General features: G+C 39.0%; 2 protein-coding genes across 2 annotated transcripts; one reads left to right on the forward strand and one right to left on the reverse strand.

Moving 5' to 3' along the window:
- Positions 1-9,978: 9,978 nt before the first annotated feature.
- LOC106659636 (cytochrome P450 6a2-like) lies at positions 9,979-13,365 on the reverse strand. Its single transcript, XM_014382292.2, has 5 exons — positions 13,105-13,365; positions 11,916-12,792; positions 10,900-11,121; positions 10,570-10,821; positions 9,979-10,495 (listed from the first exon to the last, which is right to left on the reverse strand). Exons 2-5 carry the CDS (start codon positions 12,778-12,780, stop codon positions 10,326-10,328), a joined length of 1,509 nt encoding a protein of 502 aa, XP_014237778.1. The 5' UTR covers positions 12,781-12,792; positions 13,105-13,365; the 3' UTR covers positions 9,979-10,325.
- A 7,633-nt stretch (positions 13,366-20,998) lies between these two features.
- LOC106659507 (serine/threonine-protein phosphatase 6 regulatory ankyrin repeat subunit A-like) lies at positions 20,999-22,600 on the forward strand. Its single transcript, XM_014382082.1, has one exon. The coding sequence runs from the start codon at positions 20,999-21,001 to the stop codon at positions 22,598-22,600; it is 1,602 nt and encodes a 533-aa protein (XP_014237568.1).
- The last annotated feature ends 940 nt before the right edge of the window (positions 22,601-23,540 follow it).

A 23,540-nucleotide genomic window follows, 5' to 3' on the forward strand; every position in this document is an offset into this window, starting at 1 on the left:
GTTGGGCAGATTTTTTTTCTCTCTCTCTCTCTTCTTTTTATTCTATGTACACTGCACCTATATGTGAATTGTGCCTCTGTGTCGGCGTGTTCTCGGTAAAAAGGTTCGTTCTTGACACACTTATTTTTCACGTACGTTATTTTTTTTTCAAGTTTTCTTTGTTTACGAGGTAGGAACGACTTTAGGTATATATTTATCCTCGATGGGAGGGCGAATTGGAGACTCAACTTACTGTATGAAACAATTAATGCTCCAACCCATTCTCGAGTTGGTGTTCCTGCCACATGTGCTCCTTCAGCTCATCGAACTTACTTTATGGTGAACTTCGAGTCTACAGTGGGTGGCAATAAAAATATGCTCTTTGATTGTTCGCGAATGGAACATGTGAGTTCTGCTCTTCTTATTCAAACCAGATTGACTTTGAATGCTGAGAAGTTCTACTAATACTCTGAAACATAGTCTCCCACTTGCGGGTGCGACTTTTGGGACATGCACCACCTAGCGGTCAGACTCGAAGTTGTACCATTGTTTTTCTCAGTAGTTTTGTTTTGGAGTGACCTTTAGAATAATTTTGATTTTCGTTATATGTAAATAAAGTAATATCAACAATTTTTACAATCGTATAATGCTTGCATATGAGGATAAAAAAACTACATGTTTATTTTTTTTGGCTACGTTTCATCGAGGTTTTCTGACTTTTTTTCCTTCAACCATTTTCAGATTTTTCATTGTAATATTTAGACTATGAGTTGTAAAAAGATTATGTTGGTTTGTGAAAAGTATTTCCATTTTTACTTGTCTTTTAACTAGAATTTTTTCCGCTATTTTGACACGTATATCACGCAAGTATTTTTTATTTCTTTTTCATCCTTGCTACGCATTGATTTCTTGTATTAATATTCACAAAAGTTATAATGATAAGAATTTTCATCTACTTTATTTTGAATAAATCTTGCCAATTGCTCAGCTTTTTATTATTTACAACGTAAATCACCAACAGCGTTTATGTTAATAATTTTAATTTCTGGGCTACGAGTAGTCAAAACATCATTTTGGTCATTTCTAGGAAGGCTATGGTATTTTTAGCAATTGAAACAAATTGACCATTAAAATCATTTTTATTTTCTCCAGGTGTGAGTAAAGACATACTTGAATTTTACTATAAAATTCTCTTACTACTCTTGGTACTTCTCAGTGTTAAGCAAGTTTCGTTTTCGATTGATGTTCAAAACAGTTTTGTTTTTCTTAATGAATAACTAACGAAACATTTCCATTTATTGAAATCTATCAATGCTGGTCTTTGTTGGTTCAGGAATGAGAAAACTACATGTTTATTTTTTCTGTCGACGCTTTGTTAGTTTTTTTAAAGACTGAATTAATGTTTTCTGTTTTTCGAACAATATACGATTTCGCAAATTTGTAACGGACGTTCTGGTTCTCAAAGCATTACATGTAATTTATTTAATAACGGGTCTATGAGTAGTAAATGCATTATCTTCCTAATTTATAGTTGTTTTAATGTTACCTTAGCACTTTTTCGCAGCATTGAAATTTTTGAAGCTTATAATAATTCAATAGCCAAAAATAAAACTCCGCCATGACAGTAATGAGTGAAGGTTAAATTATAGATGATAACTAGTTCAGATCTGGTAAAAAACAATCATTTTTTCACAAGTTTTATTAAAATTTTCGGAAATACGTGCATAAAAACCTTACATATTTACAATGGTCAATCATTGTTTTTTTTCACTATTAAATATACTTAATCTTTGTAACCTTCATGAACTGTTTTTTGATGTCTGAGCAAATGCTGTTTTCGTCCAAATTTCCATTCACACCTGTCGCATGCGTAATCCTTGCGACCATCATGGACTGATCTTTGGTGTCTAGTCAATTTCGATTTTTCTCCAAATACCAGCTCGCAATGATCACATGCGTAATCGTTGCAACCCTCGTCTACTGTCCTTTGGTGGCTGACCAAATGCGATTTTCGTCCAAATTTATTCTCGCACTTGTCGCATCCGTAATCTTTGCGACCATCGTGCACTAATTTTTAGTGTTTATTTAACTGTCCTTTATCCCCAAATTTCTGTTCACACCTGTCACATCCGTAATCTATGCGACCTTCGTGTACTGTCCTTTGGTGTCTGACCAAATGCGATTTTTGTCTGAATTTCTTTTCACACTTATCGCACCTATAGTCTTTCCGGTTTTTGTGGACTGTCTTTAGGTGGGTGAGCAAATTACATTTAAATCCAAATTTCTTTTCGCACTTGTCACATGCGAAGTCTTTGTGACTTACGTATACTATCCTTTGATGTGAATGCAAGTAGTATTTATCGCTAAATTTCTTTTTTTCATTTTCGAATTGAAAATCTTTGCAACGTTCAACTATTCCACTCCTTATTTCCATATATCCAGAAAAATACATCGTCGATGTAAAAAACGTTGCAAAATTGGAAAAAGTACCACCATTATACAAACTTACATTTACCGCTTACACAACACGAAAAGCATTAATGTAAATTTTTTATTAATAAATGTACTAAGCTGTGGAAAAAAAATTATAAGAGCTCATACTGGTTTTAAAGAAATGCATAGAATATTTTTTGATTTATATTATCACGTGGCTCTTGGCATAAATAATCAGTGTCCAACCGCAAATTCGTCGTGAAATTTTTAATGAAATTTTAGAATAACATATGTTATGGATCCATTCATATTTACAATTGTTAATGATCATTCCTTCTTGAAATTGTGATATACATAATCTTTGCCACCGTAATGAACAAATATTTGATGTTTGAGCAAATTCACTTTTTGTCCAAATTTTTTCTCGCATTTATCGCATTTAAAATCTTTGCGACCTTCATGGATTGTTTTTATATGGCAAAGAAAATACTGCTTAGATCCAAATTTTTTCTCGCACATGTTGCACGCGTAATCTTTGCGACTTTCGTGAAGTAATTTTTGGTGTCTCGTCAAATTACTTAGTTTTCCATATACCTTCTCACACTTGTCGCATTCATAATTTTTACGACCGTCGTGTATAGTCCTTTGGTGCTTCAAAAAATCTAGTTTACTTCCAAATTTCGTCTCGCAATGTACGCACGCGTAGTCTCTGTTGTCTGCATGGATTGTTTTTTGATGCATTATTAAATTGCTTCGATTTCCAAACTTCTTGCCGCATGTGTCGCATACGTGATCTTTACGACCTTCGTGTACGATCCTTTGGTGCTGAAGCATAATCCATTTTTGTCCAAATTGCTTCCCGCACTTTTCGCAAGCATAATCCTTGCTACTTTCGTGGACTGTCTTTTGATGTCTAATCAAAATGCTTTGATTTACAAATTTTTTTCCGCAATTGTCGCATGCAGAATCTTTGCAACCCTCGTGTACTGTCCTTTGGTGTCTGACCAAATGCGATTTTTGTCCAAATTTATTCTCGCACTTGTCGCATCCGTAATCTTTGCGACCATCGTGAACTGTCCTTTGGTGCCTCGACAAATCTTTTTTACATCCAAATTTTCTCGCGCACCTGTCACATCCGTAATCTTTGCGACCTTCGTGTACTGTACTTTGTTGTCTGACCAAATGCGATTTTTGTCCGAATTTCTTCTCACACTTATCGCACGTATAGTCTTTCCGGGTTTCGTGGACTGTTTTTAGGTGGGTGAACAAATTATATTTAAATCCAAATTTCTTTTCGCACTTGTCACATGCGAAGTCTTTGTGACTTTCGTATACTATCCTTTGTTGCGAATGCAAATAGGATTTATCGCTAAATTTCTTTTTTTTATTTTCGAATTGAAAATCTTTGCAACCTCCGTGTACTGTTTTCAGGTGATAGAGCAAACTTGGTTTATTTCCAAATCTCTTGGCGCACTTTTCACATAGGTAATCTTTAAATACTTCGTGAAATATTTTGTTGTGCTTAAGTAAAGATGATTTATTTTCAAATTTCTTCTCGCACTTGTTGCAAGTGAAACCTTCAGAATCTTTGTGAGCCAATTTCTGATGCGTAAACAAATTCGATTTTTTCACAAATTTCTTCTCACATTGGTCACATGCAAAATCTTTGCGGCTTTTGTGTACTAATATTTGATGTCTACTCAAATGACTTCGAAACTCAAATTTCTCATCGCACTCGTCGCATTTATAATCTTTTTGTTCATTGTGAGTTATATCTCGGTGTGTCATCATGCTCGATTCTAGAGTAAATGCCTCCTGACAAATATCACAAATGTATTGTTTATCGTTTGAAACAACATCGTCGTGTTCTATTGAATTATTTTCGGAGTCAACTTCCTCGGATGTTTTATCACTATTATTCATTTTGATGCCTCAATTAAACAATGGATTTTTCTATTTTTCTGCCACGGAAATTGAATGAGTAAAATTTATCTTTTGGTACTATGGCTTGTTTTGTCGGGAAAGGCAACATTCAAACTAATTTATTTTGCTATAACGTGATCAATGTATGTTGACAATGAATTTACTGATTTATCTATTCATACATTTTGCTTACAATATTTGATCAATCCAAATTTGGCAATAATTTCTTCGGAGAATTTTTTTGTATTTTTAAAACTAAGTACCTAAAACAAACTCCTTGTGACATCTAGTGATATAATAAAATATTTTAAAATTCATTCAAAATTGCCACCCCGCGCCATGGCATTATTGTAGCGTGCTTTAAAACTCACCACTGGGTTTAAGTGGTGAGAATTCAGCTTACACGATGCAAAGTACATTGTGTAAGGCTCGAAAGACATTGTTTCAAATCAATAGTTGGATTACGATAAATGACATATCTTAAGTAATATAATAATTAAAATATGTATCCACGAATCAAAATTATTGGCCACTTTTTTAAACAAAAAAATCAAGTACTTGAATATTGTCAGACACCAAAGTTTTAATTCATTTATCGATAAGAGGTTCATTAGTAACATCCTTATTTTTCATATACACCATTTTTTTCTTTGTTTACAGTCAACTTTGACAATGGTAAGATTATTCTTTGTTGATATTATCTGTCCATCATCATCATTCAACTGGTTTCAGATTTGTCATTGTAATATCTGCCCTATGAGTAGTGAAAACATCATCTTGGTAATGTCTAGTCGTTATTGTTTTTCGCAGCTAGTTTTTTTACACTAATCTTCAAATCAATTTTTCGCATCTGTTGGGTTAGGAATGAAAAACTGCACGTTTATTATTTCTGTTGATACTTCGTTGGTCCTTTTTCTAGACTAAAATATTTTTTGTTTTCCGAAAGATATATGATATCTCATATTTGTAATGGTTATTTTGGATATTCAAGCATTAAATTTTTTTATGAGTTGACCCCCCCTCCCTCTTTACTTTTATTTTAAATAATTTCAGATTTCTTACTGTAATGTCTGGACTATGAGTAGTAAATACTTTATCTAGGAAATTCATAGTCGTATTATTGTTTTTTAGCAGTTTTGACGGATATAACATTTTTATTTCTTAATAAGATTAATATTTGCATCAATTAATTATTTAATGAAGAAACTGCATATTTATTGTTTCGCTAGTTTTAAATACTAATATAGGTAGTACCATAAATTCTATTAGACGTTTTTCATTCAACTAGTCTCAAATTTTACAATATAGTTTTATCTGGATTATATGATTAGTAAAAGCATCATCTTGGTAATTTCTTGGTAATATCTTGGTAATCGTCAATCTCAGCAGTTTTGTTTTGGATTGATCTTTAGAATAATTTTGATTTCTTCACAATTAATGAAAGGAACACTTCTACTTTTCACATTCTATTATTGCTCGCATTTGTTCATTGATATAATCAATAAATACTTCTTTGTCATTTCTGTTGACACTTCTTCGGTTTCTTTTCGAACTTATTTTCTACAACAAGTTTCAGATGTTTCATTGTAATGTCTGGACTATGAGTAGTGAAAGCATCATCTTGGTCATTTTTTGTTAAACTATTGTTTTTTAGAGCAGTTTTTTTTTAATTGACTTGTAGAATAATTTTGATTTTCTTTACGAGCACAAATGAGAATATTTATGTTTTTTAATTTTATTAATTTATCTATTTGTTAATTGATAACTCTACCTAAGATCTTGAAAAAGTCTTCAAGTTATCCCAGTCCATATCTTGCGTAAATAAGAATAACAAAAAATCTAATTTATTTTTATTATTATGTTGTTCAATTGTCTCTTTGTTTCACCTATACGTACACACTGACTTTTAGGCTTTTTTGACCAGAAAGTGCAACTTACACAACTACGTTGTTTTACACTATGATGATATAAAAATTGCACCATACTCAACAAATATGCTGACTGGCGAAACCAAAAGACGTTTTTTCATCGATATAACTAAAAAAGCTGTTGACACAACTTTCTGTTACGCTTCTACACATGCACCTACACACTGCAGATATACTGAGCCAAAATAAGGTGTCCGAAATGGTCTGCTCTGCGAATACTCGTTATGTAAGTTCAGTTAGTTCCCTCTTCACCGCTACAACTCATTAAATGTGACATTTGTCTAAAATCATTTTCATTGAAGAGTAACCTTACTAGGCACATAAATGTAGTACATAATAAGAAAAAAACTTTCGCATGTGAGTTTTGTCACAAATTATTTGGATATTAGAATGTACTCGAACGTCACATAAATTCAGTACACGATCGTTGCAAAAAAGTAGTGTGAGATTTTTTCCAGGACATTTGGAGATAATGGCTGTTACCTTTACCTAAGTACTCTATGTACCTTTCAAAATCGTTTGCATATGAGTATACTTCAATTAAAAAAAAAACAATAAAATATTTCAATCTGTCAGTAATTAGTTGAATTCGTACTTTTGAGTATTGTTGTTAAACCGATATTTTAATTATCCTATCATCAGTCAAATGTTTTCCTTAGTGCCTGATCCCTATTTGTATGCTACCTGCTCCCTATGACCCGACTACCTCATTGCTGATTTTCATACACACAGAGAATGACATCGTCGATGGAAAAAACGTTGTAAGCTGTGGAAGATTGGAAAAAGTGCCACCACCACGCAAACTTACATTTGCCGCTTACACAACACGAAAAGTATTAATGTAAAATTTTTTATTGATAAATGAATTAAACTATTAGATTAAACTATTAAAAAAAATTATTAGAGCTCATACTGATTTTAAATAAATGCATAGAATATTTTTTGATTTATATTATCATGTTGGTTTTTTCAGATGAAACATATTATTATCACGTCGCTCTTGGCAGACATAATCAGTGTCCATCCGCAAATTCATCGCGAAATCTGACGACACGGTACAATGTTAGCTAAACGCTCGAGGTTCAAGACACAATCATTTTGACAATATTTTTATTGAAATTTTAGAAAAGCATATGTTTAAGAATCTATTCATATTTACAATTGTCAATGATCATTCCTTCTTGAAATTGTGTTATACATAATTTTTGCCACCGTAATGAACAAATATTTGATGTTTGAGTAAACTCACTTTTTGTCCAAATTTTTTCTCGCATTTATCGCATGCGAAATCTTTCTGACCTTCGTGTACTGTCTTTTGGTGAACAAGCAAAATCTGTTTATACCCAAATTTCTTCTCGCACATGTTGCACGCGTAGTCTTTGCGACCTTCGTGAAGTAATGTTTGGTGTCCCGTCAAATTACTTAGTTTTCCAAATACCTACTCACACTTGTCGCATTCATAATTTTTACGACCTTCGTGTATAGTCCTTTGGTGCTTCAACAAATCTAGTTTACTTCCAAATTTCTTCTCGCAATGTACGCATGCGTAGTCTCTGTTGTCTGCATGGGTTGTTTTTTGATGCATTATTAAATTGCTCCGATTTCCAAACTTCTTGTCGCATGTGTCGCATGCGTGATCTTTACGACCTTCGTGTACGATCCTTTTGTGCTGAAGCATAATCCATTTTTGTCCAAATTGCTTCCCGCACTTTTCGCAAGCATAATCCTTGCGACCTTCGTGGACTGTCTTTTGATGTCTAATCAGAATGTTTTGATTTACAAATTTTTTTCCACAATTGTCGCATGCAGAATCTTTGCAACCCTCGTGTACTGTCCTTTGGTGTCTGAGCAAATGCGATTTTTGTCCGAATTTATTCTCGCACTTGTCGCATCCGTAATCCTTGCGACCTTCGTGGACTGTCTTTTGATGTCTAATCAGAATGTTTTGATTTACAAATTTTTTTCCACAATTGTCGCATGCAGAATCTTTGCAACCCTCGTGTACTGTCCTTTGGTGTCTGAGCAAATGCGATTGTCGTCCAAATTTCTTCTCGCACTTGTCGCATCTGTAATCTTTGCGACCCTCATGAACTGTCTTTTGATGTATGAGCAAAGTCAATTTTCGTCCAAATTTCTTTTCGCACCTGTCACATCCATAATCTTTGCGACCTTCGTGTACTGTCTTTTGATGAAACAGCAAATGATGTTTTTGTCCGAATTTCTTCTCACACTTATCGCACGTATAGTCTTTCTGGTTTTCGTGGACTGCCTTTAGGTGGGTGAGCAAATTACATTTAAATCCAAATTTCTTTTCGCACCTGTCACATCCGTAATCTTTGCGACCTTCGTGTACCACCCGTTGGTGGTAGAGCAAATGCGATTTTTGTCCGAATTTCTTCTCACACTTATCACACGTATAGTCTTTCTGGTTTTTGTGGACTGTCTTTAAGTGGGTGAGCAAATTACATTTAAATCCAAATTTCTTTTCGCACTTCTCACATGCGAAATCTTTGTGACTTTCGTGTACTATCCTTTGATGCGAATGCAAATAGGATTTATGGCTAAATTTTTTTTCGTAATTTTCCAATGGAAAATCATTGCAACCTCCGTGTACTGTTTTCAGGTGATAGAGCAAACTTGGTGTATTTCCAAATCTCTTGGCGCACTTTTCACATAAGTAATCTTTGAAAACTTTGTGAAATATTTTGTTGTGCTTAAGTAAAGATGATTTATTTTCAAATTTCTTCTCGCACTTGTTGCAAGTGAAACCTTCAGGATCTTTGTGAGCCAATTTCTGATGCGTAAACAAATTCGATTTTTTCACAAATTTCTTCTCACATTGGTCACATGCAAAATCTTTGCGGCTTTTGTGTACTAATATTTGATGTCTACTCAAATGACTTCGGAACTCAAATTTCTCATCGCACTTTTCGCAAGCGTAGTCTTTTTGTAGTTTGTGAATTGTGTCTAGATGTTTTATCATACTTGATTCTAGTGCAAATGTTTCTGGGTCAATATCACAAATGTATTGTTTGTCGTTTGAAACAACATCGTCGCGTTCTATTGAATTATTTTCTGATTTCTTCTCACTTTTTTCCATTTTGATGCCTAAAATAAACGTTGAATCCTTCTAATTAGTGCCACGGAAACTAAATGAGTAAAGTGTATCTTTAGGTATTACTATGGCTTGTTTCGTCGGAAAAGACAACATTCGAACTGATTTGTTTTTGCTATTAAACACGATCAATGTATACGAGGGACTATTTCTGAATTGTTTATTAGTTCATTATTGACAATCAATTTACCGATTTATCTGTTCATACATCTTACTTACAATATTCCATCAACTCAAATTTGGCGGAGATTTTTTTTGACCTTCTAAAATAAAGCAATTTAATAAAATTTCTTGTGGCATCGAGTAATGTTAAAAATCGTAATATTCATTCCTAAATTTGCCGCCCTCAATGCTATGGCATTATTGACATACTCCGTAAAGTATAAGGATCGAAAGACATTGTTTCAAAGCAATAGTTCGGCTCCGATAAACTACTTACCTTGAGTACATTCACATTTGTGGATGCTCGAGTTTTCTGCGCGAAGTCGCGCTCTTGAACTTTCTAAATTGTTTAATAGTATACTTTTTTTTAAATTTATATTTTTAATATGAGTATAGTAAAATTAATGTCAATAAAATACCTTGCTAATGAATACAGAATTCGAGTTGGAATAAAAAATTTTATTCAGAATTCGTTTAAATTTATTCTTACAAGTATATTTGTACATATTCAACAGTAAAATAACACTTATGTCATCTAATCTTAACACCTCAAAATCAAAAGCATCCAATTTCATTTTTTTACGATATTTCGAACGACGATTTACATCTCGACGTCTTTTACGGTTTGCGGTCGAGGTCGACGGCGCGCGGGAGAGGTTGGGCGGATTTTTTTTTCTTTTTTTTCTCATATGTACATTGTGCACCTCTCTCGTCGTTATCTATGAAGGTTCGTTCGTGACACACTTATTTCTCATGTACACAATTTTTTTTTTCATTTTCTTCGTTTACGAGGCGACTTTGGTGAACTTTAAGTGTATACCACCGGTGGGCGCCAACAAAAATGCCTTCGGATTATTCACGTACGGGATGGGAGTTTTGTCGCAGACCTCGACTCGGTAATTTTTCAGAATCTTAACGAGGCCGACTTTGGATTGGAAGTTGGCGAATCGCATACCTGCAAAAAATTCAGAATTATTAGCCGTCTTATGAAATATTGTCAAAAACATTTCAATTGAATAAATTGCTCACCGATGCAGTTTCTCGGCCCGTCGCCGAACGGCAAGAAGAACGACGAGTGCCTCAGTTTCTTGTTCTCCTCGCTGAACCTCTCGGGATCGAAGGTGTCCGGATCGGGATAGATCGCGGGATCGCGCTGTATGGCGTAGGCCGGAATCCAGACCCTCGTGCGGGCCGGTATCGTGACTTTGGTGCCCGAGAACGTGTACGGCTCCATGGACTGCCTCATTATCGTGGTCACCGGTGGATACTTCCTCAAGGTTTCTGAAGTTAATAAAAAAACAAAATCGAAGAAAATTAGCCACCGTGGTTGAGTTGATTAATACGGTTCGACGCACTCACCGTTGAAAACTTTGTCCATGTAGCTCATGCTCTTGATGGTCTCGTACTTGAGCTGTCCGTCGCAGCTCTTCAGGGTCTCGCGTATCTCGTTGCGCAGCTTGTCCTGCACGGACGGATTCAGCGCCAGCTCGTAGAGGGCGTTGCTGATCGTCGTCGAGGACGTCTCGAATCCGGCGATGAAGAAGACGAACGCCTGGGCGGTTATCAGGATGTCGTCCAGTTCTGCGAAAAAGGAAACGCAACGATAAAGAAAGCTGATTAATGTGGTTTTACAAGGAGACCACTTCGGAGACTTTGGAGTCTTGCAGACTAGAGGTCCATTTAAAAAAAAATCGTTGCTACTTTCTATTCCAAAGAACAAAAGAGTTTCAAATTTTTTCAGAATTTTCAGGACCATCTATCCCCTTTTTAAGGAGGTTCCCTTGCAAAGTTCGCAAGAAGTACATGTATCAATATTGATAGATTTTGATTTCCCGAATCTAATGGTATAGCTCTTATATGTCCAAGCCAGGCAAAATCTCGAGAAAAACACGATCAAAGTTTCGCAAATTAACATGGGCAACATAGACATGCATGAAAATTTGAGCTACATTTACAATTTATAAAAATAAATCAAAGTTCGCTGAGGAATGATTATATACAAATTGTAGGGAAAGTTCTTATCTTTCAAAAACTGTGTCTCAAAGTAGAGGTAGCCAGCCGTTTTTTCAATATTTTTTTAATAAAAGACGCGAAAACACGACTTTTCGGCTCGTTTTAGGGCTAGCAGACGACAAGCCAGCTAACCTAACCCATGTTACTGCGCGAGCACTCAGTTGACTAGCGTGTTACCCGAGGAAACCCCCTTAAGAGGTCCTGAAACCTGTAAAAATAACGTCAAATTTGGGCCTCTCGAATTAAGTAAGACTTTTTTGTTCTTTGCATTCTTTCCCAAAAAAATTTAGGGAAAGCTTCGTCACTCAAAACCGAAGTGGTCTCCACGTTAGAAAAATACCACCAGATGGCGCTACACTCACCGATATCGCCAACTTTGCTGGGATTGTCCCTGATCTCCATCAGCAGATCGACGAAGTCCGCTCGCTTCACGTTGTTCTTCCTGCGATACTCCATGGTCTGGCGCATGCTCTCGATGAAGAAGTCGTTGATCTCGTGATCGTAGAACAGCGCCGGGAGCATATCCAGCAGCCAGGGGGCCGCCTCCCTGATGCGCATCTTGATGAACTTCATGCCGTTGATCTGGAACACCTTGCGTCCCACGGTGCGAAACTGGCTCTCCTCCTCGCCCAGGGCGTTCATCTTCAATCCGAAGGCGCACGAGCCTATGACGTCGGTGGTGAACTTGGCCGTGATCTCGCGACACTCGATCACCGAGTCCCGCTCGACCTGCTTTTCGAGATACTCCTCGAAGTGATCGGCGCACTCGACCAGCAGATAGAACATCTCCTTCAGCTTGCCCGAGGTGAAGGTCGGCGAGAGCTTGTGACGAAGCGGACGCCACCTCTGCGGCTCCAGCGAGAACAGATGCTGCGACAGCGGATCGACGCGCGGATTGATGGTGAAGCCGCGATCGGCGAACGTGGTGAAGTCCTTGATCAGCACGTCCTTGATCAGTTCCGGATCCTTGACAATGATCACGGGGGTGCGACGCGTGAATATGCCGATCAGCGGCTCGTCCTTGAACTCCTCGTAGACCTTGGCCAGATAATCGCCGAGGGACGAGCGGCCCAGCATGATGTCGATCACGTTGCCGAAGAAGGGCAGTGGTTTCGGGCCCTTGACCTTCTGGTCGCGCCAGAAGTTGAAATTCGCCACGAAGTAGTAGTAGACGGCGAGAAACACGAGGCCGAAGCCGGTGAGCAGCTCGTAGCTACTCCAGCTCATTTTGACGTGCGTCTGCAACGCGAGATGAGAGAAGAATACATTATTACGTATGTAATGATGAATTATGATCGAGCGATAAAATTGCTATAAGCCGCGAGTAGTGTTATTACGTAATGCATCCAAGAGATTTTAAAAATATTTTCAAGGTACTTTTCAAAAAAACAAATAATCTCGATCGAGTGTACATAGGAATTGATATTTTATGCACATAACAACAACGACAACGACAACAACAACAACAACAATGATATTTCCCACGGTAAATACGTACATCAAGGTCCTCGAAGTCACAGTCACACGCGGAAAATATATCGATTATTTTACCTGTTTTATATGTCTCGTCGATGCCTTCCGTTCAATCGCTCTTTATTTATTACTAAATCACATGAAATATATCGTAATAATCGCGGCTGATAAAAGCAGGCCACTACCATCGATGCGGGCGTCTCGTACGTAACTAACGCGGATTCGCCGTCGTCGGCCGTTGTCGCTATAACGTTGATGTATTTCCTCTGCTTTATTCTTCCTCTAATATATAACGAGCGAGCGAGGCACAGACACGCAGTAGCGCAGCTGTGGTGCTGCCGTTACACATATATATACGCTCGGATCAAACGTTGTCAGCGTGAATTGCAGCTTTTGTGTTACACACCGCATCATCCTTTTTTTCCGCGATCGCACCACCGTACGTGCGATTTGTTTATGTGAATTATCGCGCGCGCGCGGCGGGCGTATAATATAATTTATACACGTGAACGCAAAAATCGGATTGTCGAAATCGATCCGTCGAGGTTCCTCTCTCGTATATAAGCGCCCCTCTATTTTTACCCGAAACACGCGACAATTTGTTATCGATTTTTGACGCAATATAACTCTTTCTTATCTCGCGCAGGTAGAGAGACCTGCGCTTATCTTATCTTATCGCCTGAAAATAGCCTAATCATTATCGCACGGCCTTTCCGTACTGTTTTGCATTATTTTTGCAGTCGTACAGAAGAAAAAAATCATATATTTGCATATTGTATCTCCGATATCGCAGCTCGTCGATTGCATTATTATCGTAAGATAAACTTCGGCTTAGCATCGATTAGTAGACACGCGTTTTTTTTTTTGCTAATACGGATGCTTTATATATGTAACTAGATCCACACCTGCCTGCCGCGGTGGTCTTTGGTGAATGAACCGCGTCACGATGATGTGTATGTCTCGCGCAAACGCATCGGGCGAGTGTACACACACGGTAGATAAAGACAAATCGATTTGGATCTTTAATAATTTTAAATACGCACGAGCCGCGAGCGAATCGAAGTCATTATCTTGCATGAGACGTTTCTTTTTTTTTAGAATTATCGCGCGGTTTCTTTTTTCCTCGTTACAAAAATAAAATAATAATCGATGCAACAACGCACAATGCAGCAATCCGTGCGATTGTGCATTAAAAATGGCGAGCAAAAAAAAGATAAAATATAAAGAATCGCGAGAAGCTGATTATACAATATCTCGTACAGGTTGTACACAAGCGACAAAGTTAATTTATAGCGCGCGACGCATCATGCCGGTATAGGCTCTTGGAAAATGCATTTTTTTAAGTATTGGAAAAAAAAAGGAATCTACGACGCATATGAAGAGCTTAATTGATTTTTACTCGTGTAACGTCTAAAGCTCGTTGAATTTTAAGACTCCCGGTTTGTTAACGAACAAATTTTAATAAACGATAATTCGTGCGCGCGGCACAAAAGCGTAATAAACTTGGAGAGCTCGTACATAATATAGCCTTTAAATGAAGGATGTTATTTTGACAGCAGCAGCAGCTGTCAAAATCAAATTCTTTTTTACATCCGCGAAAAAAAAATTAATGCATGGAACCTGGCCCAAGTGTGCACCAAATATTGCCCATGTTTGCAACATTGACATTGATTTTTTTTTACGCGGATAGCATTTGTCAAAAAAGAACTAAGTGATGAAATTTGTACCTCCTGATCGGAGAGAATGGCAATCGAAAACTTATAACTCTCAATTATTTCGACGAGGAAAAAGGCTCAAATGATATCGCACACGTTGTTTTGCATATGCGACGATATACGCGCGCGGACAAACGTGTGGCACGCACAGAGACAGAGACTGCGAGTATATCTCATACGATGCGATGATTGATGTAATTCAGTCGCTCGAGTCCGAACCCAGACGACGACTATTTAGCCATTGTATGTACGAGGCGCAGTTTCAAAGCTGCGCTCGCACACACACACTTACACTATACGCAGCTCTTCCAGGCGCAGATTAGATCTTGGGATCGTCGACACTCTTGTGCCTTTAATTCCGACTACGATGCGGACATGCCATGTACGAACTGTGTCTGCAAATGTATAATCTTCGACTCTTAGTGCCTTGCGTATACGACGATGTTTTTGAAAATGAAGAGTAGCCTCTCGAAGAGACTCGGTCGATTTTTACCGCGAACCGATCGAAAATCGGTTGTTTATATTTTTTCTATGTGCGCCCAAGGTGTGTAAAGACGCGGGCACGTGTGCGATACATGCCGTATACATGACTTATATATTGCGATATGCATAGCGCAAATGAGAAGCCACATTTTCTGCTGCATATGCTGTTGCTGCGCTAAGGGGGTGACCGACTTGAATTTCATTATGTATATGGACGATTTCATATGAAATCGAATGTCAAAAAATGGACAAAAGTAGAAGAAAATAATGACAGTAACAAAAAATCGTTATTCGGGAAAAAAATTTAGAAAGTATCCGTTGACGCTCAGAGAAAACTCTGTAAATTTTTCGGTGGTGAAAGTTCCAATCGAACTTGATGATATTTTGACTTTTATATTTCTCTTTATATAGTTGCTTTGTTCAAACCCCGTCTGATAATTTTCGAATTGAAACATACTTTACTCGTTCGCTTTTGCTATATATTGGTCCCTCTCGAATACAGCTCGAGCTAACTTTACGCACATGTTTACACTTTATAACGGTAATACACGATCAGTATACCGGCTGCTAAGTCACTGGGCGTAAACAGAGGAAGATCGTATTGTCCGCAGCGAGTGATTTTTGCGAAAAATTGGGAAAAATATTTCATCCAGTCAGCGATCGTGTGTTTGGCAGTTTCCGATTGCGTAAAACAATGGCACAAGAAAATCAAGACAGTTTGAGCGAATTCATGAGACTGCAAGATAAAGTCGATTGGGCGAAGGAAGATGAGCGACGTAAATTTTATCGTCAAGTTTATCCCATAATCTGTAATTGGCAGGGCCAACTTCCTAACCTCCGAAACATTTTTCGGACCGAAATAATCGAATGGCTTCTCGTGGAGTCTATTTCCGTGGGCTCCAGCATGAGTGCACAACCATTCGTTGACTTTGTGATCAATACCGGCTACAGAGATGAAGGTCGCGCCGAACATGGGTTGAGGCGCACCACACCAATTCATCATGCCTTTAAGAGTGGTGAAAGTTACATCATCTCAGATCTTTTTAAAATCTACGACAAATTCGATGTGAATTACACCGACGAAGATGGATTGTCGCATTTTCACATAGCCTGCGCGGTTGGCTGCCGCGACGCAATGAAGAAATTCCTCGAACACGGAGTAGATCCCAATCTCCCCGTGACAAAATCAGGTTACTCGCCGCTTCACTTAATTTTGAAAATCAGTAAGACAAAATAGACGAGCCATAGACGAGCAGCCACAACAGCACAAAGAGGCTGATGCCAAGCAACTCTGCGAGAAATTAGTGACGAGAAGATTTTTCCGGCAATGGGCGCTGGATTGTCTCTTGGAGTTGACGCGCACTATCGGCTGCCGGTTCTTTGCTGCTACATAATTATGGACGGACTGAATAACAAATATTTATTCAATATATGCTTGGTGGTTACGGACCAAAGCTCGTGATGGTGACATGATAATCTTGTGGTGGTCATCGTTGCCGATTTTTCATTTAATTTAAATAAATACGTTTAGTTTCGATTTCAATTTTTTTTTGTGTTCTCATTTTATGGCCTGACATCAAAAACATATTTTTCAACCATTAGATTTCACCGAGTCGTACCCGTGGATATACAAAATCGAATGCACACACCTCTCCTGCACGTTTAGAAGCTTCTTTTCTCTCTTTTGTTTTCGTTGTCGCGACCATTATCTCTGCGTCTCGCGCAACGAGGCAATTTTTTTAAATCTAATATTGAACGATACAAAAAATAAAACAAAATAAAATAAATAAAATGAAACAAGCCTCGCACATACTATATACGCAGCCCTTCCGAGCGGATTAGATCTCGGGATCGTCGACACTCTTGCCTTTAATTCCGACTGCGATACGAACTGTGGCTGTAAAAGTACAATCATCGACTCTCGGGCCTCATGTACGACGATGTTTTTGAAAATGAAGAGTACGCTGAAGAAAATAACCATATTGCGTCATGAAAAAGGCTTCGCTAGGCTCAAGAAGTACCAAAAATCTTGAGAAAAGCTAAAATTTGACCTAACAGAGTGCAAGAGTTAGTTGCGAAAAGCAGAGTTCATCATGCGTGTTTTTTTTTATTTTTTTGACGTATGATTGATTCATGCACATCAACTTCCAAGTGCGAACTTGATGCCATTTTGACTTTTACAGTAACTGTGCTCGAATCCTCTCTGATTATTTTTGAAGTGAAACTTCCTATTGAGGGACATTGGTTAGTGGATTACACCCCATGAAAAATCAGCGAGCGCGATAATTGTTGGAATCTCGAAAACGAAGTCTGTGCTGGCTCGATGGAATTGGTCGATGTTCGAGTCTATACTCACTCGCTTCCGCTGTGCTGCGACAACAGCTCGGCGCTAATAGTCGTGACTTGGGTAACAGTAACTCTTTCAAGCGAATAGGAGCTCGGGCTAGCCGCGTATTTCTCAGCAGCTTTGCGCGCGTGTTTATAACATCGAAGCGAGAGAACAGCAAAAGGTAGATCGCGTCGACAGCAGCCAGTGGTTTTTGTAAAAGTAGCGAAAAATACTTTGTGTTACAAAAGATTCTGCGTCGGGCGAGTGCGAAGAGCGATGGCCCGAGAAAACCAAAACCGTTCGAATCGATTGAACAAGAAAGTCAATCGGGAGATAGATCAAAGGTGTCACGGATTTCTACATAAACTTCATTCCTGTATGTGTTGTTACGAGCTCGAAGACGGCCCACTACCAAACCTCCGAGACATTTTTCGGCCCGAAGCCATCGATTGGTTTCTGTCGCGGTCTGCCAGTCGCATCAACGATACCGCTGAGACTCGGGGATTTATCAAATTCGTGGCTCGCACCGGCTACAAAGACAGGCCCGAAGTCGACGAAGATGGCAAATATCTGTTGCGTCGCACCACGCCGATACATCACGCGATGAGGAATCATAAAAGAATAATCCTCCCGGATCTTTTCAAAATATACGACAGATTCGATGTCAACTACACCGACGAAGATGGATTGACGCATTTTCACGTGGTCTGCTGGTTCGGATTTTACTTTTTCGTCCAGAGATTCCTCGATCACGGAGTAGATCCCAACTGCCTCTGGACAAAAACGGGCGATTCGCCGTTGCTTTTGGCCGTGAAGCAAAACTCAACGGAGGTGGCGAAGTTGCTGCTGATAAATGGCGAATTTAGCCAATGAGGCGGGAACGACACCTCTGCATTATCTTTGCCAGAGAGATCCTTCTGACAACGATCGTGACTTTATAAGGCAGTTATTTGAGCTCAGCGAGCAGCCGGTACGAATCGACGCCCGGGACAGATCGGGTAACACGCCGCTGCACGTGGCCATGTCGTACGGCCAACGATGGTTCGTCGAATTTCTGCTGCGAATAGGCGCAGATCCCAACCTAGTCAATGCCGAAGGATCGACGCCTCTGCACATCGTTTGCAAGGAAAATTGGCAATCCGGAGGCATCTTGGAGGTATTCTTCAACGTCGCCCAAGAAGTCGATCGGATGGTGCAGGTCAACGCGCAGGACGAGTCAGGCCGGACACCGCTACAATGGGCCGTGGCGAATCTCTTGCCGGACGTCGTCGAGCTTCTGCTCGATCGAGGCGCTGACTTGTCCAATTTCGTTTTCCCCATCGAGAGTTACATGGTCTCCGGATTCCAATTACCAAGAGATATAATTTTTGAGCTGGATTTCAAAATGATTTTGCCGCTTCACGCCATGGAGGTCGTGGAGCTTCTGGAGAGAAGAGGATACGAACTGGACCGAAGCGATGCCTTGACAATTATGCGAGTTTTCGAAAAGTTCGAATTGTTCGAGAAGTCCGATGATAATGGTTGGCACGACAAAGCGAAACAGAAGTTTGGGCGTTCGGGTCGGTCGCTCTACGACACGCTTCAATTGGCACCCGCGGAGGCGGTGATGCTGCTCAGGTACAACGAGTACGCGTACGGGTGGCGCTCGAACGCCATGTATCAGCTGCCGGAAGAGCTCGAAAAAGAGTGCGCCCAGCATCTGTGCGAGAAAGCGACGAGAAGATTTTTCCGGCAATGGGCGCTGGACTGTCTCGTGGAGTTGACGCACTATCGGCTGCCGATTCTTTGCGCAGAGATGATTATGAACTCGCTGAATAACGAAGATTTATTCAATATATGCCTGGCGGCTTCGAACCAGAGCTCGTGATAGTCTTGTGTTGGTCATCGTGGCCGATTTTTCATGCAAGTCAAATAAATACGTTCATTTTCGATTTCAATTTTTTTTTGTGTTCTAATTTTATGGCCTGACATACAAAAACATATTTTTCGACCATTAGATTTCACCGAGTTGTACCCATCTATATCTTTTCAGCACGTTTAGAAGCTTCTCTTCTCTCTTTTGTTTTCGTTGTCGCGACCATTATCTCTGCGTCTCGCGCAACGAAGCAATTTTTTTTAAATCCAATTTTACGACGATCGCCTTACACGGCACATAGGTACATACGCTCTGTGAATTTTTTTTATGATGAAATTCCGAACCGAACTTGATGATATTTTGACTTTTTTTTCCTCTCTACAGTAGCAGTGCCTACAAATGTCTCAGACCACCTTGGTGAATTTTTAAAGTACAACTTTCATAGATGCATTGGGTACGGAGAGTAAATCTGTAAAAAATTAGCAAGTGTAATACATTAAAACTTCGATAATTCGAAATCCTAAATACAGGCTATAATTTCGAATTATCGAAGTAAAAGAGAGGCCAAATTAAGTGAATTTCGAATTATAGAAAAACGCAGGTATTTTTATTTATTTAATATGTTAACACTATTCTAATTAAAATAAGAAGTCATTTTAGATTAAACGAACAGCTTTTGTTTTTTTCATTAGAAAGGATTCAACTTTTTGCATTGCTTCACTCGATACAGGAAGGATTTCTCAGGTACTTTTTTCTCCTTCTTCGTCATCATCATCAGATGATTCCTCATTCAATTTCCGTTTCTTATTAAAAATATCAGCAATTATTTCTTGCTCACTTAATATTAATACTCCAAATGTTGATACATTATCATCAACAGAAACATATTCTTCCCAATCCCAATTTTCATCAATTTCTTCAATTATCTGAATGAACGGTTCAAATGTAATTGTAAATCCAGCCTTTCCGAAACAATGACGTATCGTTTCAGGCTGGACTTTATTCCAGGGCTCGTATTCTGTTAAAATTGGATCGAGCGATGTCATCCAAGCCGCGGCCGATTCATAGTTCACACTACCACTTTCTCCGTAAAATTGATTGTACGCAACATCATTTCGAATTATCGAAGTAAATTTATATGGTATCTAGACTTTAAATGCAAAATTTCATTTGGAATTATCAAAATTTCGAATTATGATATTGTTCGAATTATCAAGGTAAATTAACATTGAATTTATATCGAAAACGCTAAAAACAGAGCTCGAGTTCGAATTATCGAAGTTCGAATTATCGAAGTTTTACTGTAATTGAAGAAATATCGTAGAGAGAGTCTTTTTGGCGCGCTGTGATGTAATTGGTCGAATCCCAATTGAGTCGATTCGCTCTCGCCTTTGCTACGGCGATTACAGCATCGCACACACGTTTATACTCTATATTGGTAGGGGTACGCTTATTATCATCGCAAGTCCCGACGCCACTGCGTAAACAGAGAAAGATCACATCGACCGTGGCAAGTGATTTTTGTAAAAATAGGGAAAAATATTGTTATAGTGTCGTAGGCGATTGTGTGTTGTGCGAGTGTAAAGAACGATGGCTCAAGAAAACCAATACTATTCGAACAAGATCGAAGAAAAGAGTCACGATTTTCTTCGTCATCTTTCGTATTCCATCAGAGATTACGAGGGACGACTTCCTAATCTCCGAGACATTTTTCGGCCCGAAGCAGTCGAATGGCTTCTTGCGCAGTCTGCGATAGAGAGCGATTACAACTTCGAGGACTTCGACCATGAATCCAACACCATTATCGACTTTGTAATAAACACCGGATACAAAGACGAGCCCAACGTAGATCAAGATGGCAAGCTATTATTGCGTCGTACTACGCCAATTCATCATGCGTCTAGAATTAATGAAAATTGCATAATTCGTGATCTTTTCAAAATATACGATAGATGTGATGTGAATTACACCGACGAAAATGGATTAACGCATTTTCACGTGGCCTGCAAGTATGGCTGTGATGAAATCGTCGAGAAATTCCTCGATCTCGGCCAAGTCGATCCTAATCTCCTCGTGCCAGAAACAGGTGACTCGCCGCTACACTTCGCTCTGAAGAAGAATAGAAACGAGACGGTTGTCGAATCGTTGCTGAGAAGAGGCGCCGCTCCTAACTTGGCCAACAAAGATGGAAAGACTCCTATACACATTATTTGCGAGTATACTTATGATGAAGTCACGGCTAATGTGTTATTGGGGTGCAGCGATGACAAACAAAAGATCCTCGACGCCGGGGACAAATTGGGTAATACACCGTTGCATATGGCCATGTACGACATGGATGAATGTTTCATGGAATTTCTGCTGAGACAAGGCGCCAATCCAAACGCGACCAACGACGAGGGATCGACACCTCTGCACACTGTTTGCAAGCGACGTTTGGAGTTCGTGGACATCCTGGAGATATTCTTCAAGATCGCCAAAGAAGTCGATCGGATGGTAGAGGTCGACGCCAAGGACAAGTTGGGTCGGACACCGCTTCAATGGGCCGTGGCGTATTTCTTGCCGGATGTCGTCGATGCTCTTTTCGATGGTGGCGCCGATCTGTCCAACTTCGTTTTCCCCACCGAGAGCTACATCGTCGATGGATTCGAATGGTCGGGAGTTGACTTTCACGATATCGTGTTTAAACTGAGCGCAGCGCCTCAAGCCATGGAGGTCGTCGAGCGTCTGCAGAGAAGAGGATACGAACTGCGGCGAAACGACGCCCTGGCGATTATGAAATTTTTCGATAAGTGGAGATTGTTCGAGTCGGCGGATATCGACGAATTTTGGTACGAGAACGAAGAGTTCGCGGCAAAGGCAAAAAAGATATTGATGCTCTCGGGTCGGTCGCTCTACTACGCGATTCGATTAGGACCCAAACAAGCGGCGAGAATACTCACGTACAGTGACTACATGGACTTGTGGAACCTGAAGGCGATGTATCAGCTGCCACAAGGACTCAGAGACATTTGTGCCAAGCATCTGAGCGAGAAAGTATCGAGAGAGTTTTTCCGACGATGGGCTCTGGATCCTTTATTAAAGCTGACAAACTATCGACTCCCGATTCTTTGCTGTGACAAGATCATGGATCAACTAATTAACGAGGATTTATTTAATGTTTGCTTGGCGGCTACGGACCAGAGCTTATGATGGTGATATTAGGATATTATGGGCTTACAGGTGGCTTACTTATTTTTCATTTTTCAATTGCAGTACTAGGCTGTAAAAATGAAAAAAAATTATTTTTTACAATAACACAAATGATAACCCTTTTCAATAGCCTATTTGAAAGTATTTTGTCAAGTTAGATACTAAGAAACAGTTAAGTACATTAATAGTGGGGCTGTTAATACTCAACAAAAGCTTTAAACATGTCTAAGCTACCTGTGGTAGAAATCCAAGACCAAGCATTAATCCATCGTAGCCCATTTGATTTCATTTTGTTCGATAGCCAATTGGCCATGGTCGCAACCTAAAGCTAGCCATAAGATGAACTGTAGCTACTCCTGTGTACAATTTTCTAGAATTTATGGCTAGTTTTTGGTTGCGACCATGGCCAATTGGCTATCGAACAAAACGAAATCAAATGGGCTGCGATGGATTAATGCTTGCTCTTGGATTTCTACGACAGGTAGCTTAGACATGTTTAAAGGTTTTGTTGAGTATTAACAGCCCCACTATTGATGTACTTAACTGTTTCTAAGTAGCTTACTGGATAAAATACTTTCAAATAGGGTTTCGAAAAGGGTTTTGTGTGTTCTTAAAAAAACATTTTTTTTCACTTTTATAGCTTAGTACTGTAATTGAAAAATGATAAATAATTAAGCCCCCTATTAGACCTTAAGTCATTCATTGTTGCCGATTTTTAATTTAATTCAAATAAAAATTATTTTATTTAGTTTAATTTTATATTTCGCTTCGATTTGAATTTTTTTGCGTTCTAATTTTGAGGCTTTACATCAAAAACATATTTTTTGACCATTGAAATTCACAGAGAACCACCCATATAGATCAGTGTACGCGCACATCTGTACCTATGGTTAAACAAGATCGAACGCACACACCTCTGCTGCACGTTTAGAAGCTTCTC

Source organism: Trichogramma pretiosum, unplaced genomic scaffold (assembly GCF_000599845.2).
Source record: "Trichogramma pretiosum strain Unisexual culture from Peru unplaced genomic scaffold, Tpre_2.0 scaffold39, whole genome shotgun sequence".
In the NCBI taxonomy this organism is placed as follows: Eukaryota; Metazoa; Arthropoda; class Insecta; order Hymenoptera; family Trichogrammatidae; genus Trichogramma; species Trichogramma pretiosum.

Excerpts from the sequence above, each read along its gene's own strand:
- LOC106659636 (XM_014382292.2), bottom strand. The coding sequence starts at position 12,780 with ATGAGCTGGAGTAGCTACGAGCTGCTCACCGGCTTCGGCCTCGTGTTT. Across the intron at positions 11,122-11,915 it reads CAGCAAAGTTGGCGATATCG|AACTGGACGACATCCTGATA; the intron begins GTGAGTGTAGCG and ends CCTTTTTCGCAG. Across the intron at positions 10,496-10,569 it reads CGGGCCGAGAAACTGCATCG|GTATGCGATTCGCCAACTTC; the intron begins GTGAGCAATTTA and ends AATTTTTTGCAG.
- LOC106659507 (XM_014382082.1), top strand. The coding sequence starts at position 20,999 with ATGGCTCAAGAAAACCAATACTATTCGAACAAGATCGAAGAAAAGAGT.